The sequence below is a fragment of the Mastigoproctus giganteus genome, chromosome 1, assembly GCF_048544385.1.
Source record: "Mastigoproctus giganteus isolate SK-2022 chromosome 1, ASM4854438v1, whole genome shotgun sequence".
NCBI classification, from domain to species: domain Eukaryota; kingdom Metazoa; phylum Arthropoda; class Arachnida; order Uropygi; family Thelyphonidae; genus Mastigoproctus; species Mastigoproctus giganteus.
In genome coordinates, this window is record NC_143575.1 from 27,225,556 (window position 1) to 27,244,796 (window position 19,241).

At 33.3% G+C, this 19,241-nt stretch overlaps 1 protein-coding gene across 15 annotated transcripts in view; it reads right to left on the bottom strand.

Annotated features, from left to right (window-relative positions):
* Window positions 1-1,363: 1,363 nt before the first annotated feature.
* The window catches only part of LOC150090662 (MAGUK scaffold protein DLG1-like), an 800,778-nt gene continuing 782,900 nt past the window's right edge, over window positions 1,364-19,241 (bottom strand). For 14 of the 15 annotated variants that reach the window (XM_090372078.1, XM_090372070.1, XM_090372085.1 and 11 more), the window contains 3 exons: window positions 9,604-9,716; window positions 8,498-8,589; window positions 1,364-2,588 (listed from right to left, as the gene is read on the bottom strand). In XM_090372078.1, the coding sequence (XP_090228204.1) occupies window positions 2,482-2,588; window positions 8,498-8,589; window positions 9,604-9,716 (312 nt within the window). In that variant the 3' untranslated portion in view covers window positions 1,364-2,481. The remainder of the gene's footprint in view (window positions 2,589-8,497; window positions 8,590-9,603; window positions 9,717-19,241) is intronic. The other variant, XR_016546888.1, reaches the window with a different exon arrangement.

Below are 19,241 nucleotides of genomic sequence, written 5' to 3' on the forward strand. Positions count from 1 at the left end.
TTGGTCTGATTTCAGTGGTAGGAATAATCTTAGAGGCAATGATTAAGAGTACAATCCAGAAACATTTAGATAGATGTGGCATTCCGAAGGACATGCAATATGGCATTGTTAAGGGAAAATCATGTTTAACTAACTTAGTAGGCTATTTTGATACAGTTACTCATGAGCTGGATTTAGAGAACAACCTTGACTGGATTTTAGCAAAGCATTTGACTCTGTCCCTCATGAGAGGTTACTATAATCCCACCCTGTTAAGTTTTAACAGGGTGGGATTATTGGTAAATTTTGAAATTTACATGGTACCATTTGCTGGAAGAAAATCGAAGGAAAAAGCAAATTACACTTTTCTTTATTTTCAAAAAATATAAGTTCATATAAAATTTTATGACGCATCTTCTCATGCTGTAGTCTACTTTTATAAATATCAATACAGTATTTATGTTAATAAATTTACATTTTTGTAACATTTACTATTCTTTCTTTCATTTCGTGGAGTGTCCAGGCAAATTTGTTTTTCATCCAACATGGATAATCAAGCAGCTATTGCATATAACATTATGCAGTGGCTAAATGATGCAGAGAAGCAAACAACTTAAACAGCATCAGCAATAAAACAAAAAAAAAAAAAAAAAACTTTCATTTGTCCATCCCTTCTTTAAAATTACCCACCTCTACAAAACCAGGTGGAATGGATGTTTATTCTGACAATAGCTTACTCTCTAACTGAAAGCAAATTTTTTTTAAAATATTTTTGTTCTTCCTTGATGCAGCTCAGTAAGCAGTCATTCTCAATCACAACATATATTAAACTGTATGCAATTACAAACTCTGTTATTAGTTACTTTAAGAAATAACCATTTATAAGTAAGCCAAGAATCTAAAGGGTTCTGTTCTGCCAAACAGTATAAAAAAGTGCTACCCCTTTTAAGTGATTAATATAGCAATAAAATAAGTATTTAATTTAAGCATTTCTTTTTAGATGCAACCATTAGCAAACCTTAGTTTGAAAGAAAGAAAGATATGTAAAGGGCATCAATTTTACATATTGCAAAGTACTCACCTGAGTTGCCACAGTCATTATGCTACAAACAGACGGTCCTTCCTGGGAAATAAAATTACATGAGTGGCACCAATGACGAGAAATTTATGCACTTTAAATTTCTTGCAAACAAGGTTTGCCAATGACTACATATATATAACAAAGTATCTAGGAATCATACTTATTTTTAGTTATATTGTCCCATAGGCCTGACACTATTATGTTCTAAACTACTTTGGTAATTAATGCAATTAATTTTATTTTTGCCTATGTTAGGTATGTATAATCTAAAGTAAGAAGCACAAAGATTCAGTTTTAGCTAGTGAATTTTATTACAGATGTTATTACAGCAAAAAGCAGTTTAATGTGGTGATGAGTAACAAACATCCCCAAGTATTACTGTCGCCATAGTCAGATCTCACAAGAGACGCCAGTATTTCATCTTAAAAAGACAATGTCCTTATTTGGATGATTAGAGATGATGGTGATGACGGTGGTGATAATGAAAATGTCAGTTTTAGTTCACATAATACTTTATACAGGCCACATCATGCCTCACAGGTCAAAGTATTCCAATAAACCCATTACTGCCAGTTAACGTACAGAACATTCCATTTTTTCCACCATATAAATGGTGTGCATGCAAACAAAGAGACACACACACATTTAACAGCAGTGTAGCAAAAATGGAAATGTAGAAGCAAGCAGTTTGGTTATAAAATTAATGAATAGAGAAATAAAATGTTTTCTAATTATACCAATATACATCTTGAAAAGTAGGAACACAGTAGACTGACACTTAATAAAGAACATAATTACACAATTCTGATCATTTTAATTTACGACTTCATGATTAGGAGAGCAAACTTGACAAATATAAAAACTTAAGAAATTCCATTTTTTGTCGGTGTGTACTGATTTATGCTAGTTTGCAAAAAGAGTTCCTGAACTATCAAGCTATAAGACAAATATGGTTTGGAGAAAAAATGAAGGAATATGGGATACTAGGAGCACATGACCAAACAGCAGTGGGGGAAGAGGTATAATGAACACAATCTAAGAAGGAATGCAGTTGAAAAACCCCTACCCCTACATGCTGATTCTTCAACTTTAACAAGAGGTCTGTACGATCTAGGCTGCCATTCATGATTCACACTAACTTCCTTTTATGAGTCACTCAGCCAGAGTTTTCCTTCGATAGCACCTTCCCCCCCCACCTAGCAGCAATTTAAGGATGTATTCACTCTACTATGTACACAGGAACTTCCAAATCCGACTGTTTTAAGGGCACGTGTTCACAAAAAGATTATAGCACAATACATGCCTGCTTTCTCCAACAATGAGATCAATAGAGTGAGAGAACTCTATTATTGGGGGGGGGGGAGGATAAAGTAAGCTTGCAGGGTATAGATTGATGTATCTTCAAACATTTAAACACTAGTTCACAATTTTTCCTTTGTAGGTATCCAAATTGTTGGCCCAGCTTGGTTGCAGATAATAACTTTGACTTTTGCATAGATGTCCTCCATCGTATCTCCCTGCACAATTGCTGAGGGGAAAAAAATTAGATTAAAACATCAAATATATTCTGCAAAAAATAAAACAGTCATACTTTAATTATAAAACTGCTAAATTATAATTAAAAAGTGATTTTGATCACAATCAAGATTTAATCTAAATCACTGGTGCATAATCTTTTTTATATTGCACCTCCAAGCTTATTTGTCAATTATTCCTATACCAAGTTTACTGTCATATATGTAATAATAGATGTATGGGAATGTAAGAATGTTTAAGTGAAGTCAGTTGTTTAATAACAGAAAATTAATAAAAAATTTAATTTATTAATATGCATAACCAGAAGAGTTTTACAAAAATACTTTTGCATTGTCCAATGTTTACACAGAAAATAATGTTATAATTAAATTACAAAAAAGGAGGAGGGAGACTCGAGATTGTTGCACAATTTACATATAGAGTTGGATCACACATGTGGCTCCTTCAGGATTGCACACACTGATGTTTTTTGATATTTTTCATTTGCAGCCCATTAAACCATGTTTGATATGAAACCATCATCACAAATAATTTTCATTATTTAGAAAGTGCTAGAGTTTTAATCTGACAATGTTTTAGATTGACACTTTTTGTGAATATAACTGTCTGAGCAGGAAGAGGCTGTCTATCCATTTTGATGACAATTCTTGTGGCATGCACTACATTTTGATCACTTAATTCCTGAACAATTTCTTCTTCTGGCACATTTAACAGATTCCATTCTGATATTACCCTTTCAGAGGAGTTCAGAGTAGCATGAAGGGTAACCATTGTGGGAATTCCACCAAAGGTAGATAATTTCAGGATTCTTTCTGTCTCTCTATGCTCAGCCATTTTTACTAGCATACCTCCAGATCATATCAAACTACTCTGAGAGGATCAGCCACATTTGCAACACTTCTGTATCAAAAATGGGAAAGCTTACTCAATAGTTTATCTGTGGAGAAGTGTATTTTATATATATGAAGTACATAGTATGGTGTTGTTAATTATTAATATAAATTAGTATACAGTATTCCTCTTTTCATCAATCTTCACCAAATACATGTGTGCACGTATATATATATATAAACAGGTGGTATGATTTGTTCCTTCTTTCCTCCTTTTTTTTGCATGGGATGCATTTAGGTTGCTTTATCTATGAAATTTGGATCTGTTTTGTGTTGCTCCTTTTTGTTCTGAAAGAGTGGTGTCAGCACTGTCGAAGCAATAAGGAGAGGTTAATATGTTAATAAAGTAAGTCATAAATACAAGAAGAAAAGTGTCTTTCCTTTCTTTTAAGTGAGCTGACTTCTTTACTTTAGAAGAAGAAAATTTAATAACTGGAAATTAGCAGACTTTAATACTCTATGACAGGAGTGGCCTACTTAATTTGTGATGCGATCTACTTTTTTCCTTCAAAATGTGCCGCGATCTACCATCTCAAAAATTACATTGCACAAGGTGCACAAATCAAGGAATGACTGTATATTTAAAATTCATCGTGATCGAGGGTAGATCGACTCGTTGACCACCCTGCTCTATGACATCAAGTGTTCTATGCAAGAAGTATCCAAGGTCATAATCAATCCCCTGTATATAATAATAGAGAGGTAACTTAGAGTTGAGTGATGTTCCAGAAGATTAGAGATGTGAAAATATTTCTTCCATGCACAAAGAGGATTTCAAGAGTAATCTAGGCAACTAATGAACTGCAAGTAAGTCTGATTTCTGTAGCAGGAAAAATGATGGAATCTACAATTAAGAATGCAAGTGCACATCACTTTGATTGTAATGATATCATAAAAGCTAAAACATGGTCTTGAATCTCTTGTAAGACAAGGTAATGACTGGTGAGATGAGCAGCTATTAAGAACCAGAGACAGAGAATTGCAGCATCTGGAGACTAGGCACCTGTGATGTGATCTGATTGAGGTGTATAAGACCTTGAATGGATTGAGCAGGCTCAGTGCTGATGGGATACTTCCGCTTGCTCAGACTAAGAATCTGAGGGGGCATAGATTCAAATTGAGGAAAGACAGTTGTAGAATAGATGTGCGGAAGTTTGCCTTTAGCCAGCGGGTAGTTGATTGCTGGAACAGACTTCCATCTGTTATTGTGGAAGTTGATAGCTTAAATAAATTTAAGGCTGAACTAGACAAACATTTGGAGTGACCGGATGGGCGAAATGGGAAATTTTTTTTCTTCTTTTGGCTGATTCTGTATAACACTAATAGGCCAATGCAGCCGAGTGGTCAGGTGCCAGGGTGCTTAGTACACATACCTTGAGTGACCGTGTTTCAAGCCCATGACTGCTAAATATGGTGCTGTTTCTTTTATTCTCTCTAGTTTGTGAATGCCTCTGACCGTGTGGTCGTCCAGGAGTATTTAAAAAAAAAAAAAAATGGTCTAAAAATGGTAGATATTCTTTAATGCCAGTAATGAAAGGTACTGCATCTGGATCTCAGTAATCTCCAGTTAAATTAGTGCTTGTGGTTAGAATACAGTCTGATATGAAGTTTTTTTCCACAGTATAGTAAGGCTGCAATGACAGCACATGAATGTCAATGATGTACAAGTTCAGGAATTTTGCCATTGAGGATTAAGAGGATATTATCTTGTTGTGTAGATCAATGGTTAAACCACATTTTGAATAATGGATACAGGTCCAGAGACCTCATTTCAAAAAAGATTGAAAGATTGCCTTGCTTGAAAAATTACGAAGGAGGGCAACAAGATAGTCGTGGATGCAGAGAGATATTCAAACAGCAAGTGCCTTACTCTATGCTGAAGTGAGGTGTAAGGTCATAAAAGGGTTGTGTACTCTTACGAAACGTTTATTTTCTCTTTCTGGGATCATCCAAACAAGGAAATGGAGATTCAAATTAAGAAAAGATAATTGTATGCCGGATGTATCAAAGAGTAATCAGCTTTGGAATGGGTTACTATCCAGCTTTTATAATGGCAAAGGGATTATTATGTACATTTAGGCAGGGATTAGATAAATATTTGTAAGTTATACTGAGATAAAATAGTCTCCCACAAAAATGTGGGAGACTATTTTATCTCATTTTTATTTTAGTTTTGATGGCAGAGGCTACATAAGTTATTTTTTGCAATTTTAAATACTAATTCAAGTCCCTAAGTTTGGTGCAGCAAGGTTTGAGAATCGGCAATCTATATATCTAAAGCTATATATATATATTTTTTTTATAACTTTGCCTTATTATTTTATAATTTTACTCTATCATATTTCAATTTATGTTACTACCACCATTACTACTTTTATCTCTTTTTGCTTTACGTTTTATCTCATTTTGTTTTACTCTCACCTTATATTACTTTTTTTTTTTTTTTTTTAATGAGAACCCCAAACACGAAAGGTATCAAAACCTATATATTAGTACCGTGCATGGGTTGAAAGAGAAGTATGGAGAGAGGGGGATGCCAGAAACTTTGCTCTAGAGACTAAACATGGGTTTCGCCACTTCAAGCCTCCAATAAGCAAAGTGGTGGTATTTTTATTGTACTTCTAGGTTTTGCCAGTGCCGGCATTGGCCTTTGCAAGTTACTTGGGCATTTTTGACGCACAGGTCTTTTGCAGACTGCACCTTATCTCACTTAACCTGCTACCTCATTACTAATCCGATATATTTTTACTCTACCATATTCTATCATATCTAGAACATATCAATACAGACCGATGTAATGCACAATCTTTCACTTAGATGACATTAATCGGTGCTGATCTCATTAACAACCTTAAGTTATCTATAATGTTAAAATTTACAAATAATTCTTCGCTAATAAGTGTGTGTGTGTGTGTGTGTGTGTATATATATATATATATAGAGAGAGAGAGAGAGAGAGAGAGAGAAAGAGAGAGAACTAGTAACAATTGATATAGTTCACTACATTGCTTTTATTGTGAACTTTGTTGAGGAGATAAATTTTCAAAAGCCAGAATTTCTTTAAAATAGTGCTGCTGTACTATTTTAAGAATTACATGTACTGTACTATTTTACACTTTACATAAAGTTCAAGATGAGTCAGAACTATGTATAAACACTTTAAATAATATTAAAACCTAATTGTTAATTTTAAAGCAAAAATAAACAATTAGGTTTTTAAGTCTTCATTACATTGCAGATTAAGTGATGACCACCTAACGTTTTAAGAAAGGTTTGTATTCTGAAATGGGACTGGAAGTATGAAAGTATTAGAGGTTTGTTCAGCATGTATGAGAAAGTCAGTATGGGGTAGAGTATCAAACAATAACCCACCTCTATGATAAGTTAGAACATGAAACTGTTCACAACATTAATAAGGAAAGATATGGGAGGAAAAAAACATCAAAAAGTGCCCGAACTTAGAAGTGCATATAAAGAGCCACCAAAAAATTCAACGTGGTGTTTCCAAGGACACTGTTACTGAGCAGAGTTATCTTGAATTATTAACAAATGGCACAGTTCCATGCAATAAATATACTTGTTTCCAGATATATTAACATACTTCTCATATGGATAAGTTGCAGGAGTGGTTGTATGCCCCTCCCTCAAAGTATCAAAGACCTCTCCTCCTAAACTTTTTTTTTTTTTTGTGCAGAGAGATGACTGAAGATAACATGTAGTCTTGAAACCACAAAATCTGCAGGCAAAATACAGCTGACATGTGCACCACCACATGTCAGCATGTTTAAAAACAATGCCATTCAAGCAAGCAAGCATGCTGGTAGCAGACATAACTGAACATCTTAGCAGACATTTTGAAGATAAATTAAAATATGCTATCTTTCTTAAAAATAACATATTTAGGTTTATCTGGACTTAGCACAAACTCTAAAACCTTAGTATACTTATAAATCTGCAAGGGATAATCAAAATGTATTTGAAACCCTGTTGTTCTGAAGATTCAATGAAATCATTCAGTTTCAGTGAATTTCAAAACAAAATGCTCTATGATGATGGAAAGGATATAAGGGAGTGAAAACAGTCACAAACAGAAGTGAGGAGAGGTCAGAAGTTTAACAATAACTATATCATTTCTCTTAAAACACAAACACCTTTTTGGTTAAAAAACTGCTTCAGTAATTATACAAAGCGATTTTATAAGTGTATGAAGAGATCATTCTTGGACAGGATCAAATGTTGATTTTAAAACCAATAAAGATTTAGGATTTTCTGCTTTAATAAATAAGAACATGAAACCACAGTGTAATGAACAGATTTAAAAGCCTATTAAAAAAAATTGCAAATAATCAAAGAATATATTTCTAGACATTTCAAAAGTGGGAAGGAAATTTTTATGGGTGTAATATTTTACTATGCAAGGAGACTTGCCATGACAGCAAGATGGTATTTTAAATCGAATGATTTGTGCCATTGCATTATGAAATAAGATACTCTTAAAAAAAAAATTAGGAGCAGCAGCTTAAGAACTTAACCTCTGGTCCATGTGCTGTAACAGGTCAGTTGCAATAAAGATTTTCTCTCCTTCTCTAACTTAAAAAATGCTTGTTTAGCCACTAATTTTTGACCTTAATTAACTGATTTTAGAAAAGTACTACTCAGCTGATTACAGATTTGGAAAATATTTGCTATCTCAGGGTCAAGAATGTAGTTTAAGATCCAGTACTGAAAGTGTAAAACAAACCACACAATCTTTTAGGTAAAGTGAAGGCAGGTGCAAGTAACTGGACTGTGAAAAAAATTGTCAGCACAAACCTGCTTGCTTTCAAATAAAATCCATTTCAGGCTGCTTGTTTAGACAAATGAAATTCTTTCCACTTGAGAATGTAACAAGTAAATGATTTTTCTGACAATTATTATTTAAAGCTGGTATGAGTATTCTGCTTCTTTTTTGGATCTGAAATTCAATAACATTAAAGTATTATAATTAGCGTACTATGAATGTTTATGTTACCTGTGAAATACTCAGCAAATTCTTGTTCTAATTTGAGGGCACGTTCATATGTCCTTCTTGCTTGGTCTTCTGTGATCCTCTTATTTATTTCCCTGTTTAAAAAAAGTACATAAAAGTTTCAAATATAATCTCTGATATTCTGCAAACTAACAACAAAGTAGTCACCTGATTTTCAAAATACTTGCAATAGTTAAATTACACTATTCAGAAAATTAGTATAATTTCTTTCATTCTGAGGTACAGCAATGGATACACATAAAATTTAATGCACTGACATTTCAAGAATTACAATACACATTCCTGTACAGTTAGACTTGCATCTGCTATAAAGAATTTGTGATGTCATCAGCCCTCCAAACAACTGTGTGACTGAAGTTTCTAGAGAATACATGGCTATTTAGCCAGCATGGAGTTAAGACAATCCTAGGTGAGACCCAGAAAAATGGCATTTCTGTCACACTGCACTGGACAGCTGATGACTCTTTTATAGTAAAAGAAAATATAGTAACACATCAAGGGATGGTTAGATTCCATCCACTGGAAGATACAATGCAGATGATCATTTAAATTACAACTAAACAGAAAGCACTTGCTGCTGTCACCAGGGAATTAGAAATATTCCACTCACACAAAAAATATAAATAATAATTAGTTCACCAAATAACCTAAATATTGTTTTTTATATTGTTATTCCTTCAAGTAAAGAAAAAAGTATATTTAGCACTCTAACCAAGATGTTTGCCATTTAAGAAAAAAATATCACATAAAATTTTATAAGTACTGACAGAGTTAGGAATTTTCATACCTTTTCCTTATATGTAATCTATAAGTAACAAACAGTGCTGCTGCTTAAATTTTTGTGACCTGTACTTTAGTAAACAAACATCACAGTAATAATTTGATAAGTTCTAATGCAAGATGGTCTGAATATATATCAGAGACAGGGTAAAAAGAATAAGGTGATGAGAATATGTGAGAAGGATCATCATTTCTCCACAGAAAAATGAGTAACAAAGTCTAACTGCTTCCTAATTGTATTGCCATTTCTTTTTATATAATTTTATAGTACACATGTGTATATTACTATAGCAAATAAATTTACTTACATAATGAATTCCACAGATTTTGGCTTGGTGAATATAGCAATGGGATATAATCCTGCTACTTGAAGTCTTTTGATGGCATTACCACTAACATCGAGAATACAGTGTTTACCTTGCTGCAAGATTTTAAAGTAAACAAATGTCATACACACACGCGCACACACACACATCATATATATATATATACATATATATGAAAAATTTTAATTTCATTACATAAAAACAAAAATTTTCCATACATAAAATTTGTAGCAATTATACTTTATTTCTAATTAAGGCATAGAAATGTTCTGTGCCTTAATTAGACTTAAGTTAATTCTTCTTGATATGAAGAAAATTTTTACTTGAATTCCACATGCACTTGTAATAAATTCAATACATATAAATAAATATACTATCAGAGCTAGGATTTTGTCTGGTAAATTTGGATTTCTTTTGAGGATGAGTTCCAAATCCTAAAGTACTGGCTTAAATATAAGTTTTGCCTAATTATTACTCAAACAAAGAAACACAGATATTAAATGCTTGTAGTTTTGAGTTTTCTTTTGGTTGAAAAAAATGCCCTACATTTTTACAAAACTATCAAACATTCAGCCCATTAATGCATTGTGTGTGTTTATAGAACTATCACTGCCCAATACAAGGGTAGGCTGATAAGTTTTGCCTGTTGACTCATCACTACGTAAACAATTGAGACAATGTCCTCTACACATGGGCAACATTGACTCGGTAGCATAATCAAAACTCAATCAGTATCCATTAGAACGAGTGCTAGTGCAGTAGGTATTTCAACAAACTTAAAACATTGTGCTATTACTGAATTCTTAACCACAGAGATCATTCCTGCTGAAATTTATCAGTGAATGAAGGCTGTTTACGGTGATGAATGCGTCAATGAAAGCATCGTGCGTAAGTGGGCAAAGAGATGTGAAGATAGTGAACCAAGAACAGCCAATTTGAATGATAAACCTGACAATGGAAGACTGATAACAGTATCCAATGAAACACACAACTTGTTTGTTATTTGGTTTTTAGGAGCATTAGCAACTAAGGCCATATTGCTCCAGGGATATGCGGTGGTCATTCCCTAACCTTTCCTCATCCTCCGTATTTGGTGGTCACAGGCTCGAACCCCGGTCTAATCAAGAAGCGTGTGCTACGCACTGCTGCTCCTGCCCACCTGGCTACGGAGGCACCACACAACTTGTGAATGATATGATTCAAGGTTATCATCCCATAACTCAAAGCTGCAATGCCGCTAAGCTGAACATCTCAAATGAAAGGGTGGGCCATATTATTGGATTCCTTGGTTATCAAAAAATTTGGGCTGCATGGGTTCTTCAAATGTTGACTGTGGAGATGCAGGACAAAATAGTTTGGATTTGTCAGAAATTGTCAGATTTCTAATTGGAATTGTTACAAATGAGACATGGGTCTACCATTTTAATCCTAAAGAGAAGAGACAATCCATGAAATATCATCACAATGACTCCCCACAACAGGGGAGTCATTGTGATGAAACCGATCAACTCTCAGCAGTACATTGAGACACTAAGGAACCTGAGAAAGACTGTGGTTCTAGTGCACTAAACCAATCACATTCCATCACAACAATGCATTTCTCACAAATGCGGCAGGTACTGGGAAAAAAGTTCACTGTTCTTCCCTGCCCTTCCTGATCTCACACTTTTCAAGTTCCACTTCTTTCCAGTCATGAAGTGAAACCTGAAAGGCAACCATTATGAGGATGACATTACAGTGAAGCAATGGATCAAAAACAAAGACCCAGAATTCCTTGTTGATGGAATAAAAAAATGGTTTTATGCTGGGAGAAATGTATTACAGTGGGTCGGGTGGGGGTATAATATTGACAAAAAAAAAAAAAAAAAAAAAATCAACTGAAAGAGGACATCCTAAACATTTTACATTTTTTTAATTTCAAAAATATCAACTGTTTACCACTTAAGATTCAACAGGCAAAACTTATCATCCAACCCTTGTATTAGGCGATGGCTGAATTATTCTGTTCAGGGCACACACATTTTTTGTGGGGCGTGACAAACGTGTGTTTAATGTGGGTCCCATCAGTATCTAGTATGTTGGGCATCTCTGTCATAATAACATTCCTAAGTATTGGGATTTCATGGAATGAAAGTTCATATTTTTTGGGATGACAACCCAGTTTCTGGTAAAAAAAAAAAAAAAAACAGGCAGCCTTCACTACAAACCAAATATTTCAGTTGCAGTATATAACATATCCATAAAAATTCGTTCACCTTGATGAAATGGACTCAGACTTTTTCCACATAGTACGTGAAAGACCAGCAGTTGTCACCACTGTACAAGCAGTGAGTGGCTGGGTAGAAGTGTTTGTCATCTGGCAAAGAGACTGGTATTAATTATTACCAAATTAGTTTTGTAATCATTAGTCAATCAGATCATGTATAGTTTCACACTTTTAGGGACTGGTATGTTTACCAGTCTCTAAAAGTGTGAGCCTATACATGGTCTGATTGACATACGAGCCTATCACTCCAGGAGGGGGGGGGGGGGTGCAACTGCTAAAGGAACAGTGCACAGTATATTCTGGTATAATAATTCATGTTCACAGTTCATATGCACTTCATCTTTGTATAATGGTTTCCTGGCAGCCTTATGTGAATTTTTCTTCACCTAAATGATGTAATTATGCATGTTGATATTATCACTAAGAATGAAATGAGTTTCATTTGTCCAGAAGATATTACTCAATAGGCCTTTCAACATAACAGGAGCTCTAATGTAAAACAGGCACATCATTCTGGATGAGTACACATTCAAGAATGTGCATCACAAGAAAATTACCAAATTTCTTTATAATCTTCCTGTATTTCATTCATAAGGATTTTTTTTTCATATATTCATGGATATAGCTTGAAGATAGCTGCAAGACATATTTAGCCCAACAAATAGTATGGGGTGAATGCACTTGCATTAATAATAAAAATAAATATAGAAATAAAAAGGATAATTTTTTATTATGGTATCTGATCAGCTGTGCTTAGTGAGATGCATTACTAGCTGATTAACAGAACATAAGTATTCTGATTAGGTTGTTGTTGTTGTTTGGTTTTTAGGAGCATTAGCAACTAAGGCCATATTGCTCCGGGAATATGCGGTGGTCATTCCCTTGACCTTTCCGCATCCTCCGTATTTGGTGGTGACGGGCTCGAACCCCGGTCTAATCAAGAAGCGTGTGCTACGCACTGCTGCTCCTTCCCACCTGGCTACGGAGGCGCCTTTCTGATTAGGGATATTTGGATGAGAATTGTGTGGTCTGATAATACTAGCCAACAAAAAATATTTTTTGTCATACCTCTGCAATGAAAGTATGTGATTCTGGAGGAAATAAATGCGCTGATTCCAAAAATCACCAAAAAAAAAAAAATCTCTATCACATCTACATCAAAAGATGTACCAAAGTTTAATATTAAAATATTAAGGGATATATATGTATAATTCAAGTTTGTAATACAAGTGTAAAAAAAATGTTCTCTATAACTCATTTCACTTTGGAAAAAAACATTGTAAATCATAGCAAACTAGTTATTTCAGTAATATATAATCAGAATACCAGTAATTGTTTTTAAAAATGTTTACTACCAAGAATTTTCTCTTATATTCCTGCTTACTCTCCCTCACAAGGAACCAGCAGTAATCCCTATCATTACAGGATCTCAGCAACCTTGTATCGCTTTTCCATTGTGGAAATATCTTGATGAAACCACTCCCCTTGTTCATCACTCACACTTCCAGATTTTTCGGGAAAATTCGAGATGGCAATGAAGAAAAAAATGAATTTTGAATTTTCAACGACATTTGACAGCCCATGTTTTTGTAGCATTTAGTAAATTAGACGCCAACATTTCATAGTTTTCTTCTTTCCTATTACCTAAAAAACCATTTTGAAAACAAAATGCACAAGGCATAATCCTTTTGGGTTTTGATAATTAACTATATAGTAATGGTGTAAATACACCATAGTTAACCCATAAACTACGTATGTAGTTTATGGGTTAACTATGGTGTATCGTAGAGGGCATCGTTTTAATTGTATCTCATATTGTGGTTGCCTTCACAACGAGATAGCTGCTATTGCATTACTTCAAATAAATAACACTTCTCTAGTAGAGAAGACTACTGTTATTTATTTTCAGCGGTACTACCATCCAGACGATCATTTCGAAGCTATTGGGCTTCATCATCATTGGGCGGGCAGGTACCCAGGTAATACAACAAGCCATCACAGTTGCAAAGTTATATCCACAATATGAGAGATGCCAAAAGGGTGTGGTAGTAATGTATTTTGAAAACGAAATGCACAAGGCATAATCCTTATGGGTTTTGATAATTAACTATATAGTATCGGTGTAAATATCAAAACCCATAAAGATTATGCCTTGTGCATTTCGTTTTCAAAATACATTACTACCACACCCTTTTGGCATCTCTCATATTGTGGATATAACTTCGCAACTGTGATGGCTTGTTGTATTACCTGGGTACCTGCCCGCCCACTGATGATGAAGCCCAATAGCCTCGAAACGATTGTTTGGGTGGTGGTACCGCTGAAAATAAATAACAGTAGTCTTCTCTACTAGAGAAGTGTTATTTATTTGAAGTAATGCAATAGCAGCTATCTCATTCTATCTCGTTGTGAAGGCAACCACAATATGAGATACAATTAAAACGATGCCCTCTACGCTACATACGTAGTTCAAGTTTATGGGTTAACTATGGTGTATTTACACTGATACTATATAACTAAAAAACCATATACTACCACCGCCTTAAATGATTGCCAAGTTGCCAGTTCAACCTCCTTTAACTTTCAAGCACATTGTTTTTCAGGAGTTTTCTAATTTGGTATCCTATGAAAATTCCTTTCTGAAGTTTGGCATATGTTAAATTAGGAAACACACTTCTCAAGCATGCAAATCAGTCACCTTCGTTATCTAGTCTCTTCACGAAATAATTCATCAATCCAAGTTTTATGTGCAGGGGTGGAAGAAGAACCTTGTTTGATTGCACTAAAGGAATATATTTTACATTACATTGTCCTGGTATGAACTCATCCAGCTTGTCCCAATGTTGCACAACATAATGTTCTTCTGTCGGATGGTTGTCCCACAAACATCAAAAACAACAATATTTTGTGAAACCCCCTTGCAAACCAACAAGCAATAACCTTAAGATCACTGCTTAGACATGCTTTTATGACTTTATTTTAAGTCCAACTGAATGAAACACAGGAACTGATGGAAATTTGTTGCCATTATGAAGCAAAACTGCTTTTAAACTTAATTTTGAGGCATCCATAAATAAACGCCATTCGTCTGACTTATTAATGGCACCCTAGTTCTTTCAGAAGTCCAATAATGTCTTTGCAAAAACACATACTGTTCTTCATAGCAAAATATTTCGAAACACTGAAATCTTTGTTCCTGCTGCGAGTATATTCCACTGCTGTAACCTAGAACCTACTTGGAAAACTTTGCACAGCCTACAAAAATCCTCAAGAAAAACGCTGTGTGCTCTCTTTCAAGAAAGAAATAGGTAGAAGTCTGATTGTTTTTCACAAGAAAACAGAGGCCAGAATCGATTGCTAAAATTAAGAAAATTAGAATTAGAGAATCTATTAAGATAAATCGGTATTTCATAATACATTACTGGCTAGATTATGTGAAATTAGCATATTTTGGTAAAACGTAACTCCCTCTATATTTAATAACTGTGACGTGATGTGAAACTGTTATGGTGATTTTTGAAATCTATGCATAAAAATTGGTTGAAAACAGCATTTAATTTATTGGAGGTAAAAATCGTGTTGGCTAGTGTAATGCTATCATTCTGCAGAACATTTGTATGATTTTAAAAAAAATATATGATACTAATTAAGTAGCATAATCATTATGTAACAAATGCGGCAATATTTTATTATCTTTGCTGATATTTCAAAGTCATTTCATGATGCACTATACATATTTTAATGCACTTAAAGGACCTCACCACACTACAGTATAAAGTCTTTAAATGATGCAAACATGAAGTAAAATTTCTGCAACTTTATAACATTAAGTGTTCATAATGAAATTACAATTGGCAGTTTTTGTGACTAAAGCAGGATTTAAAAAAAAAAAAAAAAAAAGACAGACTCGCCATAAATAATTTGGTTGGTGATTTAGTCTAGCCATAAATGATTTTGCAAAAGTCAGGCCAAATAAAAGGTAGCGATTCTTAAGGGAATCAGTGCAGGCTATCTAGATAATTCTATTATTCTCTCAACCACTGCACAAATGACAGAAAGGGGGAGAAAAAGTCCTCATACTTAACTCAGAATATCTTACATTAGGAACAGGTCATTATATCATAGTACAAAAAACCTAACAGAAAAAAGTAATGCAAACAGCTTACAGATTATTTCATTTCTAGATGAAATCATACCTTCTCATATCAGTCTGATGACCACAGGATATGTCAATTTCCAATTGAAATATTGCCTTATACACAATCACTAACTTATCCAAGGTGTCACTTATCACATTCTTGATATTAATATTAGTACCAGTAATATAAAACTAATGACCTCATCCAACAAAAGCATTTATCATTATGTATAAGTGTGTTAGTTTAGTGACTGCAGTTCATTTGAAAACTAGTAGTTGTTTTGATGAATTTATCAAGAACTGGTGCAGTTCTTAGTACAACCATATTGTAAACAGGTTGTGTTTTACTGTACTTGTCAATTTCTGGTGTAAATTTATTTTTAATTATTTTTGTTCATAATATTTATACAAATACTACTTCTTCTGCAAAATGTTTTTAGTACTATGCTTATGTAATACTGTTGTTACTAAAGTTAAATTGGTTAATACAGAATTGCTCCAGATATTAGATCTTGTTCATTTCTGCTGCACATTAAATTATAATCACAAAAAAAAAAATAATAATAAATAAATAAATAAAAATAATAGTGTCATCTGTTGTAATATCTCTGTAGCTGCTGGATACTTGATTTAAACACCTCAAGCTCTTTTAACATATTAGATTGTACATTCTTTTCACAGGGAGGGAGAGTATAGAAAGAAGCCCCATCATCATCATCTAAATCTGTTATACCCTGTGGGATACAGGTTGCTACACTAGTGCAAATTAGTCCTAAACCAGAGATGGCAAACTAATGCCAAGTGTCACTGGCACAACTCCTCAAAAGTATTTTTTATTATATTAAAAAAAGTTTTTTATTTTTTACATTTTGTTGTATGGTCCTCCAGCCATATTTAGTGGTGAAAACTAAGTGTAATTGTGCGCAAAATTATGTAGCAACAAAACGTTTATTAGACTTTCAAGCATCGTTAATGTTTTATAATATCTATATAAACTATTTGCAAATTTTTATATTTTTAAGGTATTCCTTTGTTATAATTGAAAAATAGTCCTTGTTATATTTTTGTTCAGCAGGCTTAGAGTTTTGCCTTTACTGTTCTAGACCATCAGAATTATATTCATTATTTTCTTCTATGCTGTATTATTTCTTATTGTATTTTTAGGCAGACTAAGCTAAGCCCTCTTTCTTCTAATTTTTGTATGATACATTCCTCTTAGTTTATCACTGGGCCTATTGCCATTCATTTTTACCAGGTATCTGTTTAGCTAATCTCCCTTTACCCATCCTTTCTACATGTCTATATTATGTTCAAATTTGCTCCATTTATCTATGACTGGATATTTATTACCCATTTGTCCATTTGTATTTTTAAACAATTCTTTTATTTCATGCTCAGTGAAAAAAGTGAAAAAAGCTATTATAAATAGTAACTCTCATCTTTTAGTTGATTTTTTTTTTTTTTTTTTTGCTTCAAATGAATTTGTTTAACTGGCTTCCAACTTAACTTATTCTATCATTTGTTTTTATGGCTAACAGAAACAAACAATCTTCTGTTTTCATTAAAGACTTCCTAATAAACAAAATTACAAACTTGTTTCATTTTTTGACTATTCAAGCCTACACTCTAAAATTTCCCAAGATGCTCCTAACTTTCATAACTTTTTTTTGTATAAATAATTTTTATGCTGAACTCTCTTCGCTCTTTACTTTAAAAATTCTTTAGAAAGTAATTTATTCAGAGATTTTGGAAGGTCATCCAGCCAGCTACTATTTAACAGCACAGTACTGTATATAATAAAAATCCAATTTTTGTCTCTCACACCAAACTTTGTCAATAACTCACATTCCTTTATTAAATGATTTATAAAAATTATAAAACATGGTAGCCTCACTCCAAGTCTAACTCTAAACCACTTACAAATGCCTCTTTCACTGTTCACTTTAGTTTGCCATTTTTATATAACTGTATGCTATATTTCCCTAAAATTTGAAAAGGCAAATTCTAGGTAGTTTATTGTATGGTTTTTCTAAGATCAAGAAATCCTAAATACTTCAAGTTCCCTGATTTTTTTACAACACTGGTATAAATTAAAAAAAAAAAAAAAAAAACTGCTTTTTTTTTTTTAATGTAAATAGGTAAACTTGTACAATTTTAGGTTACTGATTCCAAACCTGTAACTGATTTTGTTCACTTATGTAAACTTTTTGCAAAAAAAATAAAAAATTAGGTAATGCACACATTGTGTTGCATTTTACATCTGTTAGCTTTTTAATTGATTTTTCTAATTTAAGTGTATAGAAGAAGTGAAAAAAGTAAATAAATAATTGACTTTTTAACACTTCATCACTAATCACTTAACTTATAATGTATAAATGTAATTCCTTTCACTTCACTGCATGTACCTCACAATGCAATACTGGGTGAACTTTTTGTATTGTATTTGTTTCCTCCTAGATTTAAGAAAAATTGAAATACATATATCATGGACCTTCTGTGATTAATAAAATAAATAGTAATAAATCATTATTCACATATTTAATGAACTAATAAAAAAAAAAGAGCTCCTTGAGAAAGCCACTTCTGTACACATGGTACTTAGAGCAAGTATTTCTTTTCAGTGCGTCTTTCACATTGCTTATTCATTTCTCCATACAGCATACTGAACAAAAAAAGTCAAACGCTTTAGCTAAAGCAAGGGTATGTAACCTGTGAGCAGTCCAATTCTTTGCACTGTGCAGCCTGCAACCATATAGGCAGCCTTAAGTGTTCTACTTCTACCATGGCTTCTGGTGTCATGACACAATGTGCTTCTCCTGATTATAAGTTTAAGAATGGTAATGACACTTTCAGTACTATTCTTAAACTTTTTCACCCACCTGTTTTCTCCCCACCTACCTGTTTCTCAGTTACACAAAACTTTTCTTAATTTTTGCCATTCATTAGATTATCTAAAGTCTTGTTAGTATCAGCATCTGAAATGACATTTAACTTTTGGGCATGGGCAAGGTTTCTATAATTATGAAAATTGACAGCAAATGTGAAAGCTTTTTGATTTTTGTCCATTTTAACACTTCTTTTATTGTTAGCACTTAATGCTCCTTCCATGTAAACTTGTGGCTACTTTTTATGCTGAAATACTGTGTCTGTAATTAATAGTGCATAGCTTGTGTAAAATTCCAATCTTTTACCATTATTATGTTCACGTTTTTTTCT